Source organism: Zootoca vivipara, chromosome 11, assembly GCF_965207765.1.
Source record: "Zootoca vivipara chromosome 11, rZooViv2.hap1.1, whole genome shotgun sequence".
Classification (NCBI taxonomy): domain Eukaryota; kingdom Metazoa; phylum Chordata; class Lepidosauria; order Squamata; family Lacertidae; genus Zootoca; species Zootoca vivipara.
In genome coordinates this window covers 6,277,935-6,301,864 of record NC_142594.1, presented here as the reverse complement: position 1 = coordinate 6,301,864, position 23,930 = coordinate 6,277,935, and the positions used below count along the sequence as shown (strand labels likewise).

Below are 23,930 nucleotides of genomic sequence, written 5' to 3'. Positions count from 1 at the left end.
CCAGACAAGTTATATGTACTGTATATTCCGGCGTATAAGACGACTGGGCGTATAAGACGACTGGGCATATAAGACGACCCCCAACTTTTCCAGTTAAAATATAGAGTTTGGGATATACTCACTGTATAAGAAATATGACCCGGCGTATAAGACGACCCCTGACTTTTGAGAAGATTTTCCTGGGTTAAAAAGTAGTCTTATACGCAGGAATATACTGTAAGTTAAAAAGGGGGGGGTAAAGGACCCCCTGGACAGTTAATCCAGTCAAAGGTGACTATGGGGTTGCGGTGCTCATCTCGCTTTCAGGCTGAGGGAGCTGGTGTATGTCCACAGACAGCTTTCCGGGTCACGTGGCCAGCATGACTAAATTTCTGCCTCAACGGTCCACAGTGATGGAAGCCAGAGCGCACAGAAATGCCATTTACCTTCCTGCCACAGTGGTACCTATTTATCTACTTGCACTGGTGTGCTTTTGAACTGCTAGGTTGGCAGGAGCTGGGACAGAGCAATAGGAGCTCACCCCATTGCGGGGATTCAAAATGCCAATGTTCGGCGAGTCCAAGAGGCTCAGCGGTTTAGACCACAGCGCCACCCACATCCCCGATTCCTAATGTAATGAGATAAATCAAACTAATATAAATAAAACCAAAAATTATTCAGTGTGGCTTACATATAAGCATGTAAGTAACCAAAAATATAAATGACCAAATCAAAATCCTGATAATAAAATAATAATTGTATCATAAATAGTGGCTCCCCATTTGTGGAACGCTCTCCCCAGGGAGGCTCACCTGGGGCCTTCATCATATATATTTAGGGGCCAGGCAAAAACGTTTCCCTTCAACCAGGCATTCGGCTGATTAGGATTTTATGGCTTTTGAAATGTTGTTCTTGTGTGACTGTACAGTTACAGTTAATTCTGTGATATTTGAATGAAGGGCAGTATACAAATTTAATAATAGAAGAGGGTGAAAGGTTGTTTTCTGCTGCTCCAGAGAAGCGGACACGGAGCAATGGATTCAAGCTACAAGAAAGAAGACTCCACCTAAACATTAGGAAGAACTTCCTGACAGTAAGAGCTGTTCGACAGTGGAATTTGCTACCAAGGAGTGTGGTGGAGTCTTCTTCTTTGGAGGTCTTTAAGCGGAGGCTTGACAGACATCTGTTAGGAATGCTTTGATGGTGTTTCCTGCTTGGCAGGGAGTTGAACTAGATGACCCTTGTGGTCTCTTCCAACTCTATGATTCTATGATTCTAACAGTAGGAGTAGTAGTTGTAGTAGTAGTACTAGTAATAAGGATTACTTATGTAAGGCAGTTTCACTATCCAAAAGAGTTAGAAGTAGCGGCATGCACACGAAAGCTCATACCAAAATAAAAAAACTTAGTTGGTCTTTAAGATGCTGCTGGAAGGAATTTTTTTATTTTGTTTCGACTACGTCAGACCAACACGGCTACCTACCTGTAACTAGTTTTTTAAAGGTAAAATTGGCCCAAGGTGGATCATTACAGTACAGATGTATTCTTAACCTGGGGAAGTCTATTCTTTCGAAAACTCATGAAGTAAAAACTCACATAGGCAGATTCCAAAATTGGGATTGAAGATCTGTGGGAAATGTCAAAATATCACCTCCAACAACTCACCCAGATTCCATTACAGTTGGAGTCCTTATCTGCATCCCAGTTATGAGGGCTACAATAGAAAGGAAATTAATACATTTCAGAAATGGGTTAAGGTGGCATTTCTCTCTCTCTCTCTCTCTCTCTCTCTCTCTCTCTCTCTCTCTCTCTCTCTCTCTCTCACACACACACACACACACACACACACAGCTTCCACCAGAATGCTGACTTTCACTTTCGTGTGAAGTCATGTAACTTCACATTATGTTTTGCAGCATCAGCCCAGGCTGCCTATACATCCAAAGTACTGATGCTAATGCTCAAATTCTTTTAGAAAAGGGTATGGGAAAACAGCAATGGCTAAAGCAGGCATCCCCAAACTGCGGCCCTCCAGATGTTTTGGCCTACAACTCCCATGATCCCTAGCTAACAGGACCAGTGGTCATGGAAAATGGGAATTGTAGTCCAAAACATCTGGAGGGCGGAAGTTTGGGGATGCCTGGTCTAAAGATATACAGGTTTGTTCTTTAGGATACATGATGTTGTGAGTTTTTGTGAATGTTTCAGTACCGAAAAGTAGCTGTGAGGGACAGGGGATATCGCGAAGTCCCTCCCCTCCTGAGTTCAAGCCCGTCCCCGAGCAAAGGGGAAAGCAGGGAGAGTTCCGATTCCAGTGGGGAAGCAGGAAGTCGTGTCCGAGGCTCAGGCAAGGTAGAGGAGCCAGGGTCCCAGGTGGGACAGGAAGGGGCAAGTAAGGGGGGAAGACCCATCCCCCCAACTCCAGAATTACGCAGGAAGAGGAGGGGCAAGAGGATGGGTCTGCCAAAGCTTTTGTGTTGGAGAAAGACGCGCCAAAAGCCATTAGGAGGTTCTGAAACCGACTGACAACATCGCTCCGTGTAAATAGCAATGACTTGAGCACTGTAAATACGCAGCACCAATAAAAGAATAAAATGCAGAGCTGCGTAGCGTCGTTACTCTGAAGTAGTCCACTCCGGCCACTGTGACAGCAACCTCCTAATCCTTTTTGGGCTACTTTGGAGTTGCCGGGATGAGCGTGTCAGAGGCGGAGAAGTGGCGGCAGATCGCTGAGCAAGCCCAGCTAGAACTGCAACAGCTGTCGCTGCAGGCGCAGGGAGAATTGAAGGCAGCTAAAGAGGAGACTAAGAAGGTCCAGGACGACCGGCTACAACTTGCGGAACAGGTGAGAGAGCTCCAGGAAAAAGAGCAGCATTTAAGGGCGGTGGCGGTAGACCTCCAAAACAAGCTGGATGCAGAGAAAAACAAGGCGGGAGGGGCACCCCAAGTCCAAGTGCTGCCAGGAAGGAGAGCCGGGACCCTAGTAAGCAAGTTCAATGGAGACCCGAAGGAGTTTCAGGGCTTTGAGACTGAGATTGTGTATGCTCTTGAGCTGCACCACGATGAGTTCCCTGATGATGAGCACAGAGTAGCGTTTATTGTGGAGCACCTTACAGGGGCGGCCAGGGAGTGGCTAAGACCGTTAATTGCAACAAGGAATCCTTGCATGAAGAATGTCAAACTATTTCTAGAAGGTTTGAAAACGATGTATTCGTCCGATAGTCATATGGACCAGACTAAGGAGGAACTTCATAATTTACGCCAAGGAAATATGACAGTTCGCGCGTATTGGGCGAAATTCACCATGCTGGTGCACAGATTGGGGTGGGATCTGGAGTCTGCCCCAATGCAAGCGGCGTTTTACTTGGGGTTGCATGAGGAGGTGAAGGATGAGCTCTCGAGAGGTCCAAAGCCCAGTAATATGGATCAACTGAGCAAAGCGGCTCTGGCGGTGGGGGTGAGGCAGGAATCCAGATGGAGCGACAAGCAAGCAACGCGCGCAAAGCGGGCTTGGTTCCCACGGTCGCAGGAGAAGCCACTCCCTCAACAACCCTTTCAAGCCACGCCTGGGGCCAGTCAGGACCAGGAACCCATGCAGATTGATAGCGCGCGCGCGCGGGCTTTTCAAACCCCAGCGGCGCCAAGACGCAAGGAGGGAAGGGGTGGGAATTGCTTTCTCTGCAACTCCCCCCAGCATCTCGTCAGAGACTGCCCACATCGCAGGGAGTGGCAAGGAAAGGCGGGAACGGTTGTGCCCTCCCCCACTGACGCAGCACCACAGCAGGGAAACGGGAAAGCCTGGCTGCAGGAGACAAGGGGCGGCAGCCAGGCACAGTCAGCAGACAACAGCCCCAGCCCACCCACCCGCACAGAGAGGAGCAGAGCCAGCCCACCCCTCCCAGAGCAGGAGTGGTTCTAGAAGTGACGCTCACGCTCCCAAATGGCTATCCATTGACGGTCCTCGCCCTAATTGACAGTGGTGCCTCAGCCAACTTCTTCTCGAGAAACTTTGCAGAAGAGCACCAGATCCAGCTTCTGCAGCTGGATTTTCCTCTGCACGTGGCAACCATTGACGGCAGAGAGCTGCTGGGAGGGGCCATCACTCATCAAACCCCCCCCATGAGAATGACGGTTGGAAGGCACTCAGAGACACTGGCATTCAACGTCACCACCATCTCAGACCCCCCAATCGTTTTGGGCATGAGCTGGCTGGCGCGCCACGACCCCTCCATAAGTTGGCATCAGAGATGCATCACTTTTGGATCGGACTTTTGCCTGGAACATTGCATGCAGCACCAACCAGGGGAGGGGCCTCCGATAGCCACGGTGGCCACCATGCACGTCAAAGGGGGTGAGGCGATACCCAAACCATACTGGGACCTGCAGGAGGTCTTCAGTGAAGCGGAGTCCGACCACCTGCCCCCACACAGGCCTTTTGACTGCCAGATCAACCTGGTGCCTGGGGCAACTATACCCCCAGCCAAGCTGTACGCCATGTCAGACCAGGAACTGGAGGATCTGCGCGCTTTTATCGACAAGAACCTCAAGCGGGGGTTCATCAGAGAAAGCAAGGCAGCAGGGGGCAGCCCGGTCTTCTGGGTGGACAAGAAAGACACGCAACAGCGCCGTCTTGTGGTGGATTTTAGACGGCTGAATTCGGTGACAGAGCCAGTGGCTTTCCCCATGCCCAGAGTGGATGATCTCCTGACAGCGGCACGCAGAGGCAAGATTTTCACCAAGCTAGACCTGAGGGGGGCGTACAACTTGATCAGGATCCGGGAAGGCGATGAGTGGAAAACCACGATGTTCACGCCTCTGGGCTCTTTTGAATATCTGGTGATGCCCTTCGGGTTGCAAGGGGGCTCAGCATGCTTCCAGGCCTTCATGCACCACGTCCTGGGGTCCCTACTCTTCAGGAAATGCTTGGTCTTTCTGGATGACATCCTTATTTACTCCAACGACCCAGTGCAGCACGTGAAGGACGTCAGGGAGGTGTTACAGCGCCTGAAGGAGAACCACCTGTATGTGAAGCTGGAGAAGTGCAAGTTTCACACCAAGGAGGTGGACTTCCTGGGCTACAAGCTGTCAGACAAGGGGCTGGCAATGGACAAGGACAAGGTGCAGACCATCCTGGACGGGCACAGCCCCAGGACGCGCAAAGATGCCCAACGCCTACTAGGCTTTGCCAACTTCTACAGGAAGTTCATCAAGAACTTCTCTCGAGTTACGGCTCCCATCACTGACTGCCTGAGAGGCAAGCAGAAGTTCAGGTGGACACCAGAGGCGCAAGCAGCGTTCGAAAGCCTCAAGAGGGTGTTCGCCTCAGACCAGAACCTGTTCCACGTGGTTCAGGACGCGCCCCTACGCATTGAAACAGATGCTTCTGATAAGGCTGTGGGCGCCATTTTGTTGCAACTGGACGCCAACAGAGAGTGGAGACCCTGTGCCTTCTTCTCCAGGAAGTTGACCCAGCCCGAGCGAAACTACACAGTTTTTGATCGGGAACTTCTTGCGATCCACGCGGCGTTCCAGCACTGGAGACACTTCCTGGTGGGCGCCAAGCACCCCATCCAGGTGTGCACAGACCACAAGAACCTGGAGTTCTGGAGAACTGCCAGGGTGCTCAACCAGCGGCAGATACGGTGGGCGGAGTTCTTCTCGAACTTCAACTTCTCCATACACTACATCCCAGGAGAGCAGAATGTCAGGGCGGATGCCCTCTCCCGCAAGCCAGAGTACATGGAGGAGGAGGCGCCACCAGCCCCAAGGCACATTTTCCCCCCGTCGGCATGGTCCTGCGGAGCAGCAGTGGTGAGCGAGGCAGAACTCACAGCACTGACGGCAGCGGATGAATTTGCCAACCGCATCTTCAGAGAACTGAGAGGGGGGAGGGAGCAGGCAAAAGACTTTGCAGAACGCAGAGGGCTGCTTTTCTACAAGGGTGCGCTGTACCTACCCACCACCCAGCTTCGACGTACGGTCCTCAAGCAGATGCACGACAACCCTACAGCGGGGCATTTTGGAAGGGACAAGACCACTCACCTAGTCATGAGACACTTCTGGTGGCCAGGGGTGAGGGAAGATGTTCGAGACTATGTAAGGGGCTGTACCACCTGCCAGCGGGCGAAGGTGGTCAGAGCAGCGCCACCAGGGTTGCTGGAGCCCTTAGCCACACCACACAGGCCGTGGGAAGTGGTGTCCATGGACTTCATCACAGATCTGCCTTCGTCCAGGGGTAAGACTGCAGTGTTGGTGGTGGTGGACCTCATGTCCAAAATGTGTCACTTTATACCGTGTGCCAGGGCAGTCTCGGCAGAAGAGACAGCCAAACTGTTTGTTGATCACATTTTCAGACTGCATGGATTACCTTTAAGGGTTATTTCGGATCGTGGCCGCCAATTTGTTTCCAGGTTCTGGCGGCGGCTCATGAACCTCCTGCAGGTGGAGGTCAGCTTGTCGACGGCTAGACACCCGCAGACCAACGGACAAGCGGAGAGGGTCAACGCCATTCTGCAGCAGTACCTGAGATGCTACGTCAGCCAGCGGCAAACGGACTGGGTGGATCGCTTGCCACTAGCAGAATTTGCCTACAACAATGCAGTGCACGTCTCCACAGGGGTGTCGCCCTTTAAGGCCAATTACGGGCGCGACCTCAGATCTTTCCCAGAGAGGGAGAGGGAGGAGGAGGAGGAGGGCCCACAGGCTGAGGATTGGGCAGAGGAACTGGAGACGGTGCACCAGCAGCTCAGAGAACACTTGGAGAGGGCCAAGGAAGCGTACAAAAAGGGGGCAGATCGCCACAGGCGACAAGGGGAGGTCATCAGGGTGGGGGACAAGGTGTGGTTGTCCTCGGAGGGCCTTCCCACCAGAGGGAGGTGCAAAAAGCTGGCACCCAAATGGCTGGGCCCCTTCACGGTCACGCAACAGGTCAACCCGGTGGCATACAGGCTGGCACTGCCAGAGGACATGAGGGTGCATCCAGTGTTTCATAGATCGCTGCTGTCGCCGTACAGGGAAAGCAGCAGGCTCAGAGACAGCGAACAAACCCCCGAGGGAGGGGGGGAGAGGGAAGGCAGGGAGCAACTCAATGAGGCCACGGCCATCCTGGATTCAAGGTGGGGGGTGGGGGGCCTGGAGTACCTCATGGCATGGGAGGATGCTCCACCGTCCCAGAATGAATGGGTTCCCGCCACTCAGATACAGGAGGAATTCTTGGTGGAAGAATTTCACGCCCTCTTTCCCCACAGACCCAAGCCCTGGCACATGGAAAGGGAGGGGGAGGAGGAGGAGGCACGGGAGAACAGCTCACCATGGCGCTGGGAAGCGGAGTTTGAGGAACCAGAGGATGAGGTATGGGTGTCGCCAAGATCCACCCAGTCAGAGGAAGGAGCAGATTGGCAAAACATTTTTACCCCCACCAGCTCTGACGCCACGGACTTTTTGGGATTCCCGTCCTCCCAGGCGGAAGGGGGGGGCTCGCAGGACTGGGGGGAGGTGTTCACACCAACGGGCTCGGAGAGCACCGAGTTTTTAGGCTTCCAGTCGTCACCGACACATGGGGGGGGCCTGGGGAGGGGTGAAGGAGAGCTTGGGAGGGGGGTGGATGTGAGGGACAGGGGATATCGCGAAGTCCCTCCCCTCCTGAGTTCAAGCCCGTCCCCGAGCAAAGGGGAAAGCAGGGAGAGTTCCGATTCCAGTGGGGAAGCAGGAAGTCGTGTCCGAGGCTCAGGCAAGGTAGAGGAGCCAGGGTCCCAGGTGGGACAGGAAGGGGCAAGTAAGGGGGGAAGACCCATCCCCCCAACTCCAGAATTACGCAGGAAGAGGAGGGGCAAGAGGATGGGTCTGCCAAAGCTTTTGTGTTGGAGAAAGACGCGCCAAAAGCCATTAGGAGGTTCTGAAACCGACTGACAACATCGCTCCGTGTAAATAGCAATGACTTGAGCACTGTAAATACGCAGCACCAATAAAAGAATAAAATGCAGAGCTGCGTAGCGTCGTTACTCTGAAGTAGTCCACTCCGGCCACTGTGACAGCAGCATTAAAATGTTTTTTTTAAATAAATAAAATACTTTATCAAAATAAATAGATAGCAATTCAGGATATGCATAAACTATGTTTCGGCTCTGCGGCTATCCTGACTATCTAAATCCGCTCTGCACCAGTTCCCACATACATTTTATCATGCAGACCCTCTCATGGGCAAACCATTCGCCTTTGGGGAGTCCCACACACTAACAACAACAACAACAACAACAACAACAACAACAACAACAACAACAATAATATATTTATACCCCGCCCATCTGGCCGGGTCTCCCCAGCCACTCTGGGCGACTTCCAACAAAAGAATAAAACACAACAATCTATTAAACATTAAAAGCCTCCCTGAACAGGGCTGCCTTCAGATGTCTTCTAAAAGTCTGGTAGTTGTTTTCCTTTTTTACATCTGTTGGGAGGGCGTTCCACAGGGTAGGCGCCACCACCGAGAAGGCCCTCTGCCTAGTTCCCTGCAACTTGGCTTCTCGCAACGAGGGAACCGCCAGAGGGCCCTCGGTGCTGGACCTCAGTGTCCGGGCAGACTATTGGGGGTAACAGAAGCTATACTATAATATCTAAATACTATACTATAATACTATACTATAATATCTAAAGAAGTGATTTGTCCTAACAAGAGAGAAGAATTTAAACCATCCAAATTACCGTCTGCCAGGATACACAGAGGCCTGGACATCGTCACAGTCTCTACCTCTCCAGTGATATCCTCTTAAGGTCTAAGCAGGAAGAGAAATGAAGAAAAGTGTAGCATTGGAATTCCGCCCCCTTCCAGCCAACTATTAAACATCTAAAATAAAAATCTAACTACAGAAGGGGGAGAGACATTCATAAACCAACTCTCCCAGCTGCCTTTTTTTAATAAAAAAAAAGACACACTGCTTATTTTCATGCAGAAATAAGACACCCTGACAATTTTCATACTTTTTCATATAAGTTTGCTTCATGTTTTATTAATAATTCAATAAACACGACACTCTTTGGGCAATGTATTTCCATGGCCAGGCCTCCAGAAAGAATATAAAAGGAATAATTATTTTTCTTCACCATAAAGGAAACAGTATTTCAAAATAATAGAGAGTACCCCACAGTCTTGGACTACTACTTTACAAGGTGATGGGTTTTATAGACGCTAGAAGGGACTATTGTGAGAATCTTGCTGCAAGCATATGACTTTACTTACCGGATAAAGACTAAATTTATCTCCATCAAGGTCTTCAAAAGGTAATTTACTACGGATAAGTCTGTAAGGATAAACACAACACCCACAAACATTTTTCTTTTCTTTTTGCAAACAGTGCTATAAAGAGTTCAGCTTATCGCTTCTGCACCATTACCAGCTCTAACATACACACACCTTACCTTCCAAGTCCCGGACTGCAGAATCTGGGACTGGCAGCTGTGTGACACCGGACGTTGCGTCAACGCAACTTCCGGTGTCGCTTTGCCCTTCTATGGGCACCAAAAATGGCCGCCGCTGGCTTAAAAAGTCGCTTGTACGCATGTCAGGAAGTGCGTTGACGCAACTTCCGGTGTCACTCTGCCCATCTATGGGCACAAAAAATGGCCGTCGCCGACACCGGAAGTCACGTCTATGCACTTCCGGACATGCGTAGATGTGACTTTTGAAGCCGGCGGCGGCCATTTTTGGTGCCCATAGAAGGGCAAATCGGAAAGAAAAAAAATGGCCGCCGGCAGGAGAAAATAACGGAGAAAAACGGGAGACGAAGTGATACGGGGGACCACTGGGAAAAGGTAAGTAAAAACGGGGGTTTCCCGGCGAAAACGGGGTACTTGGCAGCTATGACACACACCTATTCTGCAAGCAATTGTTACTGTTATGTATTGGTTTAATTTGTGTACATGAATCTCACTGTTAAGTTCTGTAACTACCTTTCCCGCTCCAGGGCAATTCAAATGGGTGCGGTGACAGTTGCTATTGGTTAACTTGTTAGCACAATTTGGATCTGATAGGGTCCTGCCAAAATCTAAATGTATCCTTTCCCCAACCCCTGCTCCTAAGAGTATAAAACAGGGGTCCCCAGACTTACCGCGCAGTGGGCCGGAGGGCGGGGGAGTGCGCGCCCGTGCGCATGCGCACACGCACACGGGTGGGAAAAAATCGCCGAAAATCGCTTGTGTGCATGCGTATGGGCCTCCCCCGACCCGGAAGTGCATCGGAAATGACCTCTTCTGGGTCGGGAGAGGCCCATACGCATGCGCACAAAGGATTTTCGGCGATTTTTAGCCGATTGTTAAGATCGTCGCCGCGCCGCACGCCGTAAGAGCGGGCGGCAGCAGCGGGCGGCGGGGGTTGTCGCGGGCCGGATTGGGAGGCCGATTGGGCCGCATCCGGCCCGGGGGCCGTAGTTTGGGGGCCCTGGTATAAAAGGAGCCAAGATTCCTACTGCAATAAAGAAGACTGTTCTTGTTATACTTGACTCCTAGCAGTTTTTTGCTAGTATGCTGAATCGCTATTCAGAGCTGACTTCACGAAGAGCTGAAATCGCACTCACGACATAACAGTTACTATACAGTGGTAACTCTACTTACGAATGTTTCTACTTACGAACGGAGCTCCACCCGCCATCTTGGATGCGGTTTAGATAGGATTTTTTTCTACTTACGAATTTTACATAGGGTTGCCTCTACTTACGAATTTTTTCTCCCAATGGGATTCGACAATTTTTTTCGACTCACAAATGTGTGTTCGGAACGCATTAAATTCATAAGTAGAGGTACCACTGTATATGGAAAAGAACTAAAAAAAAACAGTTTTCATTCTTTGGACTAGGAGTTGATATTAAACTAAGCACATTTGTCATTGTGAGCACCAGGATAACATTTACATGTACTGTATCTGGAGCAATTTGGTTGGCGGTCTTTGTGCACATCAGCCTCTGTTGATCGACATTTGCACACGTGAATTTCACATAGCTTATCCAAGCAGAGTGGCGGTCAGAGCTACCTTACATGTATGGAATACAGATAGTTTGTTCTTGCTTTCCTTCATCCTTGGCACTGTAACTGTGGAGTTCCATATAAGCATAGGCCCTAGCTCATGAGAAAGTCACTTTCTGGATGGCAGCAGAGTGTCTCTGGATGGAGAACAGCTCGTAGGTATGGACTGGGTGATACCTGGTTTGCTATATCACCAGCTAGGTAAAAGGTAAAGGGACCCCTGACCGACTCTGGGGTTGCGGCGCTCATCTCACATGATTGGCCGAGGGAGCCAGCGTACAGCTTCCAGGTCATGTGGCCAGCGTGACTAAGCCACTTCTGGCGAACCAGAGAAGCACACGGAAACGCCGTTTACCTTCCCGCTGTAGCGGTACCTATTTATCTACTTGCACTTTGACGTGCCTTCAAACTGCTAGGTTGGCAGGAGCTGGGACCGAGCAATGGGAGCTCACCCCATTGCGGGGATTCGAACCGCCGACCTTCCGATCGGCAAGCCCTAGGCTCTGTGGTTTAACCCACAGTGCCACCTGCGTCCCCACCAGCTAGACATTGTGATATACTGATATACAGTGGAACCTCTACCTGCGACCAGAATCCATTCCGGAGGTCCGTCCGGAGGTCAAAACGAGTTGCTGAGAGAGGCGCTGTTGTGCGCAGGTGTGGGCAGCGATTGCCCATTCCTGCGCATACACAAACGGCCGCTCCTGCGCATGTGTGAACGCTGGCAAACCTGCCGTTTACTTCCGGGATTGCCGCGGATGTTGGGCGAAATGGACGCAAGCGGCGGCGGACGTTAGAAGAGGTTTGACTGTATCACAGTCTGAAAAAGGATGGAGCTATGTAGAGGCACTGGCTGGCTTCACGGTTTTTCCCACATTGTGATTTTTGCATAGCACGTGTGCGTGCGCATGCACACACACACACACACACAAAATGATTCGCGATATATTGCCAGGTCAAAAATTATGAAACCAGTACTGTATCACAATATGGACTTCAAACTGGTTTTGGATGATACATCGGCCCAGCCCTAGTATGGACATATGGTCCAAATTAAAATCCATTTTGTCAGTCCAATAAACCCGGATGTATGGCAGCCTTAAGTTACTAGTCCTGCCTGCCACCCCTGACCAATGGCCATGCTTGCTAGCAATGATGGGAGTTATATTTCAGCAATATCTGAACGGCCAAAGGTCTTCCGGTCCTGTTCTAGAGTATGAAATTAGCCTAACTCCTGGAGGTTGGGGGGGACGGACGATTTTCAGAAAGGTACCCAAGTCTTGGCTTAAAATATGCTTTTAAGAAAAAAAAACCCCTAACTTTTCCTTAGAACCTGCTTCAAAGCTATATTCTTTTATTATCACAAGTGGGAGCTTCTTTTACTTTCTATTTGGACGATTTTCACTCTCAGGCCCTGGGATTTAGTATCACAGATTTTATGCTGTAGATCAAACACAAATTGATCTAATGATGGTGCCTGTAAATCTGTATCTGAGACTAAAACGCTAGTTTAAAATGAGATTTTGTTTGGGGTTTTTTCTTTGGTCCGTTAGCTTTCCTCCTTACTCTGTTAAAATCAAGAGCAAGAGTCATAAACAATGTAGTAAGGAGAAGACATAAACCACATGGTGTTAGTTAAAAGATTAAAAAATATATATCTGTGCTGCCAGGTTCTCTGAGTTATTAGAATCAATAATTTCCTTTAGTCCTGCTTCCCCTTTTCTTTCTACAAGGCACAGGTGGGCAACTTGAGGCCCAGGAGCCACATGCAGCCCCAACTTCATTTTATGCAGCCTCTGATGCCTCTTGAAGCTGCCCCAATTCTAGCATACCATCAGTGTGCCTTCCTCTCTGTTCACTCCACACACACACACACAGACATACACACCCCTTCTTCTTTTTTTACATTTGAAACCATTTCCCCCCTCCTGCTAGTGCAGCTTCAGAACAACTGGAATGGACAGTATGTTACTGGATAAAAATGAATGGATGATTTTTGAATAAACATCTTTCCGGCTTACGTCTTGGGGAAAGAACCCCATTCAGTTGTCTGATAATTAATTGGCTGGTTCCTGCCATATAGTGTGTGTCTAGCACACTAAAGTCAGAAAAGAATTAATTTCATTTGCTTTCCAGAACAGTATCTATATTGGACTGTTCTTGTAATTCACCCCCCTTAACCCTTATTTGAGAGCAGTGGCGAAGCTGCATGCTCCGGCACCGGGGGCGGAGAGCAGGCGGGGGGCGTGGCTGGCGTGTGTCCCAGGGGCATGGCACGCAGTGGGGGTGCGCGTCGCGCGTCGGGGCAGCCGCGGTGGTACCCCCCCCTCCCCGATGGTGCCGGGGGCGATGCACTCCCCCCGCCCTCCTTTCCTCCGCCAGTGTTTGAGAGTAACCCCATCAAATGCAGTGGGACTTACTTCTGAATAGACTGACACAAGATTGGAAATTCTAATCCAATTTCCAAAAGTGAAAATTGAAGCAGGATGAAAATGATTCTGAATAATACTTTTGCCTCTCTTTAACTCTGGCTCCACCTACAATTGCCAAGTGGCCCCTGAGAGACTACCCCCAAAATAATGTGGCCCTCAATGTAAAGAGGGCTGGTCATCCCCACTATATATAAATTTTTATTCAATTCAATTAAGCAAGAATACAATAATGCATCTATACAACATAAATCCAATACATTGCGACTTCCTTCCTCCCACCAAATGGTAAACTATTTCAATCCTTTCTCGTATTATCTAACTTAATTACAATCTCAGCAATGTAGGAGTTATGCCATTACCGCTAGCGATTTCATTCCCTTGTAATTGTCCTTAGCGTAATGAATAAATTTACTCCATTCTAACCGAAATTTCTCATTGTCCTGGTCCTGAACGCTATGGGTTAATTTGGCCATTTCCATATACTCCAATACCTTCGTTTGCCACTCTGTAATTGAAGGAATCTCCTGTGATTTCCATTTCTGGATAATACTCTTGGCCTCTCTTTGACTTTGGCTCCACCTACAATTGCCAAGTGGCCCCTGAGAGACTACCCCCAAAATAATGTGGCCCTCAATGGAAAGAGGGCTGGTCGTCCCCACTATAAGGTACCCAGACATTGCCTCTAACTCACACTACAGTATATTTATTGCATCCATCCTTGATAATTTCAGTTACTCTTTCGCAGTGCTGGAATAAGCATCTTTGATATACAGGGAGTCAGTGACGTTTTCACGAAATGTGACATTACACAAATTTTGCATAAATCTTACCCTACAGTCACATTTTCAAGAAGCACCAGCACACATGTTTGTTTGTTTTCATAACCTGTGTGCTACGTGGCTATTAACACATTTCCAGCTTCTAGGCCTTCTAGGAACTGAGTCACAAAACCAACACGGGCAGCAAGATTTAAAAGTGCATTAACATCAGCACATGGAGAACAAATGACAATATAGCTATGAATTATGTTCAAAGGGCTCTTGTGGCACCAACATTATCCAGCCGATTATATCTCCTTTCTGTGAGATAAAGGGGAGGAGTTATGCTGTTTGAGAAGTGGGCGTTGTGTGTGTGTGTGTGTCCCCGTCCTGGGCTGCTGAGCAATATGTACCTTCTGCAGTAAACTAAAAATATATTTTAATCAATGGGTAGCATAAAGATTTTTTTTTTAAAAAAAAGAAAATAATACATACAATTGGATTTTCTCACACAGCTGCTTCAGAAAAGGAAGTGAACATACGCCCGATAACCGATGAATGTTTTCCTGGGAGGAGAAAAGTAAACATTGGTATTTAGCGTGATTAGTTCCTTCTCTGTAGGGGAGGATCCATGGTGTGGGTTTGTCTCTGCCCATCTCACCTCTGGCAGGAAGTCTCTAAAAAACTTTGAGGATACTTGAGGGGGAGAGACGAGCCCCTTGCTCCAGTTCAACCCGTGCTTAAGCAAGTAACTGTACAGTCACACAAGAACAGCTAAGGATCAGGAGAGGAACACAGTAAAAAAGGCAAAAGATTTATACGGTCTGAGGAGAAGCCAGATTGTGGTGGTCATGCCCCAAAATTAAAACATTTTGGGAGATGATCCACCAGGAAATTCAAAAATTAAGAGAGTCAGTCAACAAAGCTTTGTCTTTCTTTTTCTTTCTCGTCTTTCTTTTCTCTTTTCTTTTTCTCTTCTTCCTTTTTCTTTTTCTTTTTTACTTTTCCCTATAATCAATCTCCTTTCCTTATTCTTTTCTTTCTAAACCTTTCTTTTCCCATCTTGAAGGATAGATATGTTCCTATGGATTTTAAACTTAGAAGGAAAAAATTGAATACATTATAAATATTAGTTCTTTACGTATGTGTGCATTGTGTATGGGTAAGGTATGTATGTGTATGTATTAATCTTTGTCCATTCTTTGTGTGATGTACGGTCTGGTATGTTTGTATGTAGATGCATCATTTTTGTATTATTTTTTGTACAATAAAGATATTTAATAAAAAAAATTAAAAAAGGAGAGGAACACAGTGATTTCAAAGGAACATGCCCCTCTTGTTCACTGCATGAAAGGAAAGGTTCCTACTGGCCCCTTGAACTAGCCCAGGTGAATGGGAAAAGGGAAACAATCCTGATAGGGGCCAAGAAGGGAAGGAAAAATAGGAGGCCCCTGGACCAAAAGTCTCCTTGTCCTCTGGGCAACCCTCCGAGATTCAGTATCCGATAGCCAGATCCCAATTCTGCCTACAGAGAAGGAACTTATCACGCTAAGTAACAGCGTTTGCTTCTCCTGTTGGGGAAAATTGGGATCCATGATGTCGGATGTATCTCAGCAATGGGCAGGTCGGGTGGGAGGTGCTGTGGGCCCCACCTCCTCATTGTCAACCACCTCGTCTTCCAAAGGAGGCATTGACTGAGGTGAAGATGTCTCACGAAGGTGGAAGGAGAGGGCCAAGTGGCTGCCCTACATGGGTCACCCAGGGGTGCTTGCACCCCAAATGCTGCTGAAGTGGGAGGGGCAGTGGCTCCCAAGGGAGCCCACCCCCCTGGGACCCCCTGTCTGAGAGGGTGTACATGGGCCTGAAGAAAGGGGTTGAGACCTTGAGGCACCCTCTGACCCGACTGCCCTAGGGGAAAGGGAAGGCTCTGTGGGGGCCCTTCTGCCAGGGCCCCTTCCTCCCCTGCTAAGCACCCGGCCTCCTCCTCACCCTGCCCCTGTGAGGGGATCAGGGGCTCCTCCAAGATGAGGAGTCTTCTGAGGGGGAAGGAGAGGGAACCAGGAGGGCTTTCCTGAAGCTCCAATCGGAAGCTGTGGAAGCCACATCGGACGTTCGGCTTCCAAAAATAGATTGCAAACCGGAACAGTCATTTCCGACCATCGTTGCAAGAGAGCTGCGGCGTTTTAACATCGATATTGCAGCGCTTCAAGAGACTCGAAGAGCAGGCGAGGGACAACTGAAGGAAGAAAAAGGAGGCTACACATTCTTCTGGAAAGGTCTATCTGAACAAGAACATCGAATACATAGGGTAGGCTTCGCTATCAAAAACGACCTTGTGAAGTTCCTGTCAGAAGTCCCTACCGGCACTAATGAGTGATTCTCAACCCTTCTAATAAAGCTCTCCAAAAACCAACAGTCTACTATTATAAGCGCTTAATGCACCAACACTGGATGCCGATGAAGACATTAAAGAAAATTTTTACTCTCAGCTGGATACTGTCCTATCAGAGACACCTAAGGAAGATAAAATTATCCTCCTGGGTGATTTTAATGCAAGAGTTGGGCAAGATTTCGATCTGTGGCCTGGGACTATTGGGAAAGAAGGAGATATCAACAGCAACCAGAACAGAATCTTACTTTTGACAATATGTGCAGCACACAACCTTGTTATTACCAACACACTCTTTCGACAGAAAAATAAATTTAAAACTTCATGGAGGCATCCTCAGTCAAACCACTGGCACCTCTTAGACTATGTTATTGTCCATGCTAAAGATTGCCGTGATGTGCTCCTTACCAGAGCTATGACGACTGCTAGACAGATCACCAACTAATACGCTCCACGATGGCTATCAAGATTATACCTCAACACAGGCTTCAAGGAAGGAAACCAAGGCGCAAAATGAACATTCAAGCCCTTCAAGATCCCATTAAGCAGGATTGCTTCTTAAGGACCAACTGCTTTCAGAATTCCCTGATAACCTTGAGGAACACTGGACCAAGCTAAAAACATCCATTATTGCAGCCTCTGGACAAACTATTGGATATCAAACCAAGAAACACCAGGACTGGTTTGATGAGAATGGCAGTGAGATTGAACGCATGATTGACAAGAAAAGGAAGGCCTTTCAGATCTGGCAAAGAGATAGAAACTGCCACTAAGGGAAAAACCTATGTCAGCGCTAAGGCTGAGGTTCAAACCAGAGAACTAAAAAACACCTGGTGGATAAAAAAAAAAAAGCTCAAACGATCCAGCAATTAGCCTACACTCATGATACACAGAGTTTCTTTAAAGCCACAAAGACCATGTTGTTGTTGTTGTTGTTTAGTCGTTTAGTCGTGTCCGACTCTTCGTGACCCCATGGATCAGAGCACGCCAGGCACTCCTGTCTTCCACTGCCTCCCGCAGTTTGGTCAGACTCATGTTTGTAGCTTCGAGAACACTGTCCAACCACCTCATCCTCTGTCGTCCCCTTCTCCTTGTGCCCTCCATCTTTCCCAACACCAGGGTCTTTTCCAGGGAGTCTTCTCTTCTCATGAGGTGGCCAAAGTATTGGAGCCTCAGCTTCAGGATCTGTCCTTCCAGTGAGCACTCAGGGCTGATTTCCTTCAGAATGGAAGACCATCTATGGGCCTATAAATCATGGCATATGCCCCCTACGCTCAGCAGACGGTAACACACTTCTAAAAGATACAGAAGCTATTGCACTGCGCTAGAAAGAACATTACCAACATCTCCTTAACCGCAACTCCCCTGTAGCTGCTGAGGTCCTCTCACAAATTCTGCAAAAACAAGTTAGAGATGAGCTTGCAGTATCTCCAAATCTGGGAGAGTTGTGTACAGCTATTAACTAAATGAAAAACAGCAAAGCCAGTGGATCTGATGGGATACCTGCCGAAATCTTCAAAGTGGGCGGAATTGAACTTACACAACAACTTCACAAGCTCATCGAAAAAATCTGGGAAAGAGAAATCCCAGCAGACTTTAGGGATGCCAAAATTATCAATCTCTTTAAAAAAGGTGACAGAACTGATTGTGGAAACTATCGAGGCATCTCTCTATTAGTTGCGGCCGGCAAAATTCTTGCAAGGATCTTAGCAAACCGTGGTAACAATATCCGAGGTGACCCTTCCTGAATCCCAAAATGGTTTTTGGCCTTCAAGGGGGACAGTGGACGTGATTTTCACTGCTCAAGAGCTTCAAGAAAAATGCAGAGAGCAAAACCAACCCCCTGTATATGGCGTTTATTGATCTGACTAAGGCTTTCGACACTGTAAATCGTAATGCCCTGTGGACTGTCCTTCTGAAAATTGGCTGCCCAGATAAATTTGTAAACATAATTTGGCTCCTCCATGATAATATGGCAGCAACAATTGCAGATAACAATGGCTCTCAAAGTGAACCATTCACAGTGGGATCAGGTGTTAAACAGGGTTGTGTTATTGCCCCAACTCTATTCATTATTTTCATTCCATGATCCTACACTTTGTCAACGGTAAACTACCCACCGGAATAGAAATCATATATCGAACAGATGGAAAGCTCTTCAATCTGAGCAGGCTGAAAGCAAAAAGTAAAATTACCGTAACTTCCATCATAGAGCTTCAGTATGCTGATGACAACATAGTGTGCGCACGCTCAAAGGATGACCTCCAAACCATCCTAAATATCTTTGCAGAAGCTTATGAAAAGCTTGGCCTATCACTCAACATCCAAAAAACCAAAGTGCCGCACCTACAAGTACAAAATAACCCCTCTGCAGCGCCACGAATCCAATTCAGTGGTGTAACGTTGGAAAATGTTGATCACTTCTCCTACCTAGGCAGTTACCTTTCCACAAGGGCCAACATTGATGCCGAAATCCAGCATCGCCTGAGCTCTGCGAGTGCGGCTTTCTCCCGATTGAAGTGCAGAGTGTTTGAGGACTGGGACATTCGCAGGGAAACCAAAAGACTTGTTTACAAAGCTATTGTACTACCAACCTTACTATATGCTTGTGAAACATGGACCACTTATAAACGTCATCTCCAACTCCTTGAAAGATTCCATCAACGGTGTCTCCAAAAATTTTTACACATCACTTGGGAAGACAGGTGCACTAATATCAGTGTACTGGAAGAAACAAAGATCACCAGTGTTGAAGCAATGATTCTTCAACATCAACTTCACTGGACTGGTCATGTTGTGCAATGCCTGATGATTGTCTTCCAAAGCAACCACTCTATTCCGAACTTAAAAATGGAAAGCGTAACGCTGGTGGTCAACAAAAGAGGTTTAAAGACTGTCTCAAGGCAAATCTTTAAAAATGTAGTATAAACACTGACAACTGGGAAACACTGGCCTGCGAGTGCTCCAGTTGGAGAACAGCCTTTACCAAAGGTGTCATGGGCTTTGAAGAAACACGATCTCAGGACGCAAGGGAGAAATGTGCTAAGAGGAAGGCACGCTTGGCAAATCCACACCGTGATCAACTCCCACCTGGAAACCAATGTCCCCACTGTGGAAGGATGTGTGGATCCAGAATTGGCCTCCACAGTCACTTACAGACCCATTGTTAAAACCGTGTTTATGGAAGACAATCTTACTCGGCTACGAGTGATCGCCAAATAAGAAGAAGCATGACTGAAATTTCAGCTTGACCAACATCAACATTCACATTCAAAAGCACAAGAACTCTACCTTTAAAATATTAAGAGAGGGGGAAAATATTTCTTTCCCTCGATGGGAAATGCTGTCATTGAAATAAGAGGCTTTCTTATGTGATTTGATAAACGGTGAGTTTCATCTTGTATATGAGAATAATAAATTAATCTGTTGAAATTCATCACTTGGATATAAAAGGCATGAACTGCCCTCACGCTATGAGGTTTTTATTGTTGGTGGGGTTGTATGAATGGCATAAATCGTTATGAATGTCCATCATTTGGGCATCCGTCCTCAAATAAATCCATGGTACATCTATTCAATCATCTGAAGAGGTGATCATTTCAATATCTGGGACCACTGTGCTATAAGCTCCAGGCTAGAACCATATAATTTGTCACGTTGAAAGAATAATGGCCCTTTGTCCATTTGCTGCATTTCATGATGTCGAACCACATGAGGAGCATGGAAGAACTGTGAACTATTGTGAACTAAATGAAACAGGCACATTTGCCCTGATAACCTGACAGAGGAACCAGCATTCTTGAGTGGAAGTTCCAGGCAATACACTCAGATAACCATGCATACAAAGGAAAGAGAAAAATCCCATATGGCTTATATATTCCCTTTCTATGGGATGCAACACAGAAGGCACAAAAAAATTACTCCTATACTCAGTTACCATAGCAAAACACTATGCAACTTTTTTTTTTTTTTGGTCACTCATTGGCTGCCTTCATATAAGCCTTCCCACTATGACAGCACAGTACATTCTGAGACATGTGCTACGACCAGAATATGGTTGCATTTTCTAAATCATGTACGCATGATTTTTCATTACAGTAATTTGTACTTATGTATATGTGTGTTTGTATGGAACACATGGGTGTAGCCAGGATTTATGTTGGGGGAGGGGACCAGCACAGAGTTATCTTACGCAATTGGCCAGTTAAGTATTTTTATTTACAGTATTTACTTGATTTAGGGGGCGCAGCCCCCCACCCTGGCTATGCCCACTATTTTCCCTGCCCATGTGAACATAGCCTCTAGGATACATTCTTAAAGCCCTCTGGGCAGCCGTGGGTTTCTGGAACGTGAAAACCTACTCGCTTTTCAGCTTCAGACCGAGTCGTGACATTTTGCATTTGTGCTATGAATCCTTTGAAATTAAAGGCAGCTCAGATAGGAAGGCAAGCCAATCTGGAAAGTGTGTGGGGGGAGAAACTCCCACTTTGAATAAATAAAAAGCACTGCATTCCCCCCCCCCCCGCCCCACATTCGCTGACATACTTATGTCTAAACCTATCTGTAAGTAGCATTTAAAAAGTTTCCCTTTTCCAGCTTAGAATTTTTAAGTAGATTAAAAATCTACTTCTCAAAGTTGCATTAACATCAAACACTTCACATTTTTGACAGGCACCCCTGCTAGTCTATTCCCTCCCACACATCCCAAAATGCCACCAGCATTGCTGGGAAAAATGTCTACTGAAACCTTGGTTTACTTCGACTACTCCTTGACCTGCGATTTGCAGGAGATCTTGTCTGAAACCGGGCCTCGGACTGGTTTGGATGTTGCTACTATCTGTGCCCCTGATCTGTGTGGCTCTTTCCGACCTGAGCAAGGATTCAAACCCAGCTCCCCCTAGTTCGGCTCTCTGTCCATCCACTATATTTAAGTGGCCCCACAGCAACCCCTCCGACAATGTTGCAAAAGAGCACCCAAACTTCTGGTGCTTCAAAAGATTACATGTTGGAAAGTCACATAGCAGCTTCCATGTGAACCTTTGGAAGCAACAGTTCTGGTCCCTGATAAATTCCTTAGTCACACAACCTCACCACTGATATAACATAAACTCGCCTTATGAGGCCACTGTTCCATCTAGCTCAGTATTGCCTACACTGACTGTCAGCAGCTCCCCTGGTCTTGGACAGGGTCCTTTTGAGCTGCATCTGCAGATAGCATGTCCTGCAGTATAAAGGTATCCTCTGAAAAGATGTGCATTATACAGCCAAAACAGCGTCATACCGCCATAGCTGCCAAGTCTCCCGTATTCCCCGGGAAACCCCCGTTTTTCCAGCTGTCCCCAGCCGAAAAAACCGGATTTTTTTGTTTTCCCCCGGTTTATTCTGGCACGGCAGCCATTTTGGAACTGGACGGAGCATGCTCAGAAGCGACTTTTGATGCTGCTTTGCCCAGTTCCAAAATGGCTGCAGCGCTACTTCCGGTCTGCTACTTCCGGTCCAGTCCCTTATTTCTCAGGCCGGAATTTGGCAGCTATGCATGCCGCTTTCCTCAAAGGAAACTGTGGTTTCTAAAGGTGCAGAGAGTTGTTAGGGAACCCCTATTCCCCTCACACAGCTACAATTCTCAGAGCACGTAGCTTTAATAGTCAATAACCTTCCCTGCGGAATTCTGGGAATTGTAGATCCCTGGGGGAATAGGGGTCTCCCAAGACTTCTGAGCACAAGCATTCCCAGGATTCTCTGGGGGATACTATGACTGTTTAAGGTGCTATGAAACTGCTTTCAATTTATAGTGCAGATGCGGCCGAAGTTTTAGATGTGCAACTTCCGCTGTGTTCGTGTTTCATCCCTCTCTCTCCAAGCAATTTGTGGCAGCAGAGCAGGCAGTAATTGTCTGAAGATGCTCACATGCGCTCCAGCTGCTTCTAAACTTGAGTTGAAAATGCTTATTTACAGGGTGTTGTTTATTGCCCTGGCATCAATTTTCAGCATTAACCTAGGGATTAATTAGAAATCTACATTTTTACTTCCGCAGCCAGCTTCACGGCAATAACCTGGGAAGAACCAATATCACAATTCCTTTGCAAACAGCAAAAAAAGAAAGGAAAGGAAACCATTTGCACTGCAATCAAATACCCACAGAAAACAGGGAGCAAACCCTACAGCTCAGCTGAAACATAAAAGTGAAAGTATATCTAGCCCAAAGGCAAATGGATTTGCTTTCCTCCTATGCTACTAGGTAACATGAGATCAGCATACCTGGAGTTCAAACAGCATCTTCCCATGCAATGTTCTACACCCTCACCTCAATTTTAAAGGCAATAGTGAATACCTAAGCATGGGAAAGTAATGAAGGAATTTAGCAGCACAGGAAAATGCTCCATGGTGGAGAAACTGGGGAGGGAAAGGAAAGCTCCCAGGTGAGAGGTGGGAGGGTCAGACATTTTCTGTGTTGGTGCCATGATTTAGAGCTACTTTTTTTGGTTAGAGTGAAGATTCTATGTTTGCCATTTTTTTGGTATTTTAGATACCCTGCTGCTAATCTTCCCCTCCCTTATTTTTTATGCTGCTGCTATTACGAGAATTTGCGTTTATTTATGATGCCCCTGATGAGCCTCCCTGGGAGAGCATTGCACAAACAGGAGCCACCACAGAAAAGGCCCACTCACATTTTCCCCACCTTCCGGGTCTCTGGTAGAGGAGGCACACAAAGAAGGTCCTCAGATTATGATTGCAGAGTCCTGGTTGGAGAGATCATCAGGGGGTTTGGGCTGGGTGTCCATCAGTATGCAGATGACATCCAGCTCTACCTCTCTTTTAAATCAGAACCAGTGAAGGCGGTGAAGGTCCTGTGTGAGTGCCTGGAGGCGGTTGGAGGATGGATGGCGGCTAACGGATTGAAGTTGAATCCTGGCAAGACAGAAGTACTATTTTGGGGGGACAGGAGGCGGGCGGGTGTGGGGGACTCCCTGGTCCTGAATGGGGTAACTGTGCCCCTGAAGGACCAGGTGCGCAGCCTAGGAGTCATTTTGGACTCACAGCTGTCCATGGAGGCACAGGTTAATTCTGTGTCCAGGGCGGCTGTCTACCAGCTCCATCTGGTACGCAGGCTGAGACCCTACCTGCCCGCGGACTGTCTCGCCAGAGTGGTGCATGCTCTGGTTATCTCCCGCTTGGATTACTGCAATGCGCTCTACGTGGGGCTACCTTTGAAGGTGACCCGGAAACTGCAACTAATCCAGAATGTGGCAGCTAGACTAGTGACTGGGAGTGGCCACCGGGACCATATAACACCGGTCCTGAGAGATCTACACTGGCTCCCAGTACGTTTCCGAGCACAATTCAAAGTGTTGGTACTGAC

At 47.7% G+C, this 23,930-nt stretch overlaps 1 protein-coding gene across 1 annotated transcript in view; it reads right to left on the bottom strand.

Annotated features, from left to right (window-relative positions):
• Nucleotides 1-23,930, bottom strand: part of AOAH (acyloxyacyl hydrolase) — a 106,086-nt gene that overhangs the window by 45,363 nt on the left and 36,793 nt on the right. Inside the window, exons 7-10 of the mRNA XM_035129543.3 lie at nt 14,677-14,747; nt 9,214-9,274; nt 8,679-8,749; nt 1,644-1,692 (exon numbers count right to left, since the gene is read on the bottom strand). Coding sequence (XP_034985434.3) covers nt 1,644-1,692; nt 8,679-8,749; nt 9,214-9,274; nt 14,677-14,747 — 252 coding nt within the window. The remainder of the gene's footprint in view (nt 1-1,643; nt 1,693-8,678; nt 8,750-9,213; nt 9,275-14,676; nt 14,748-23,930) is intronic.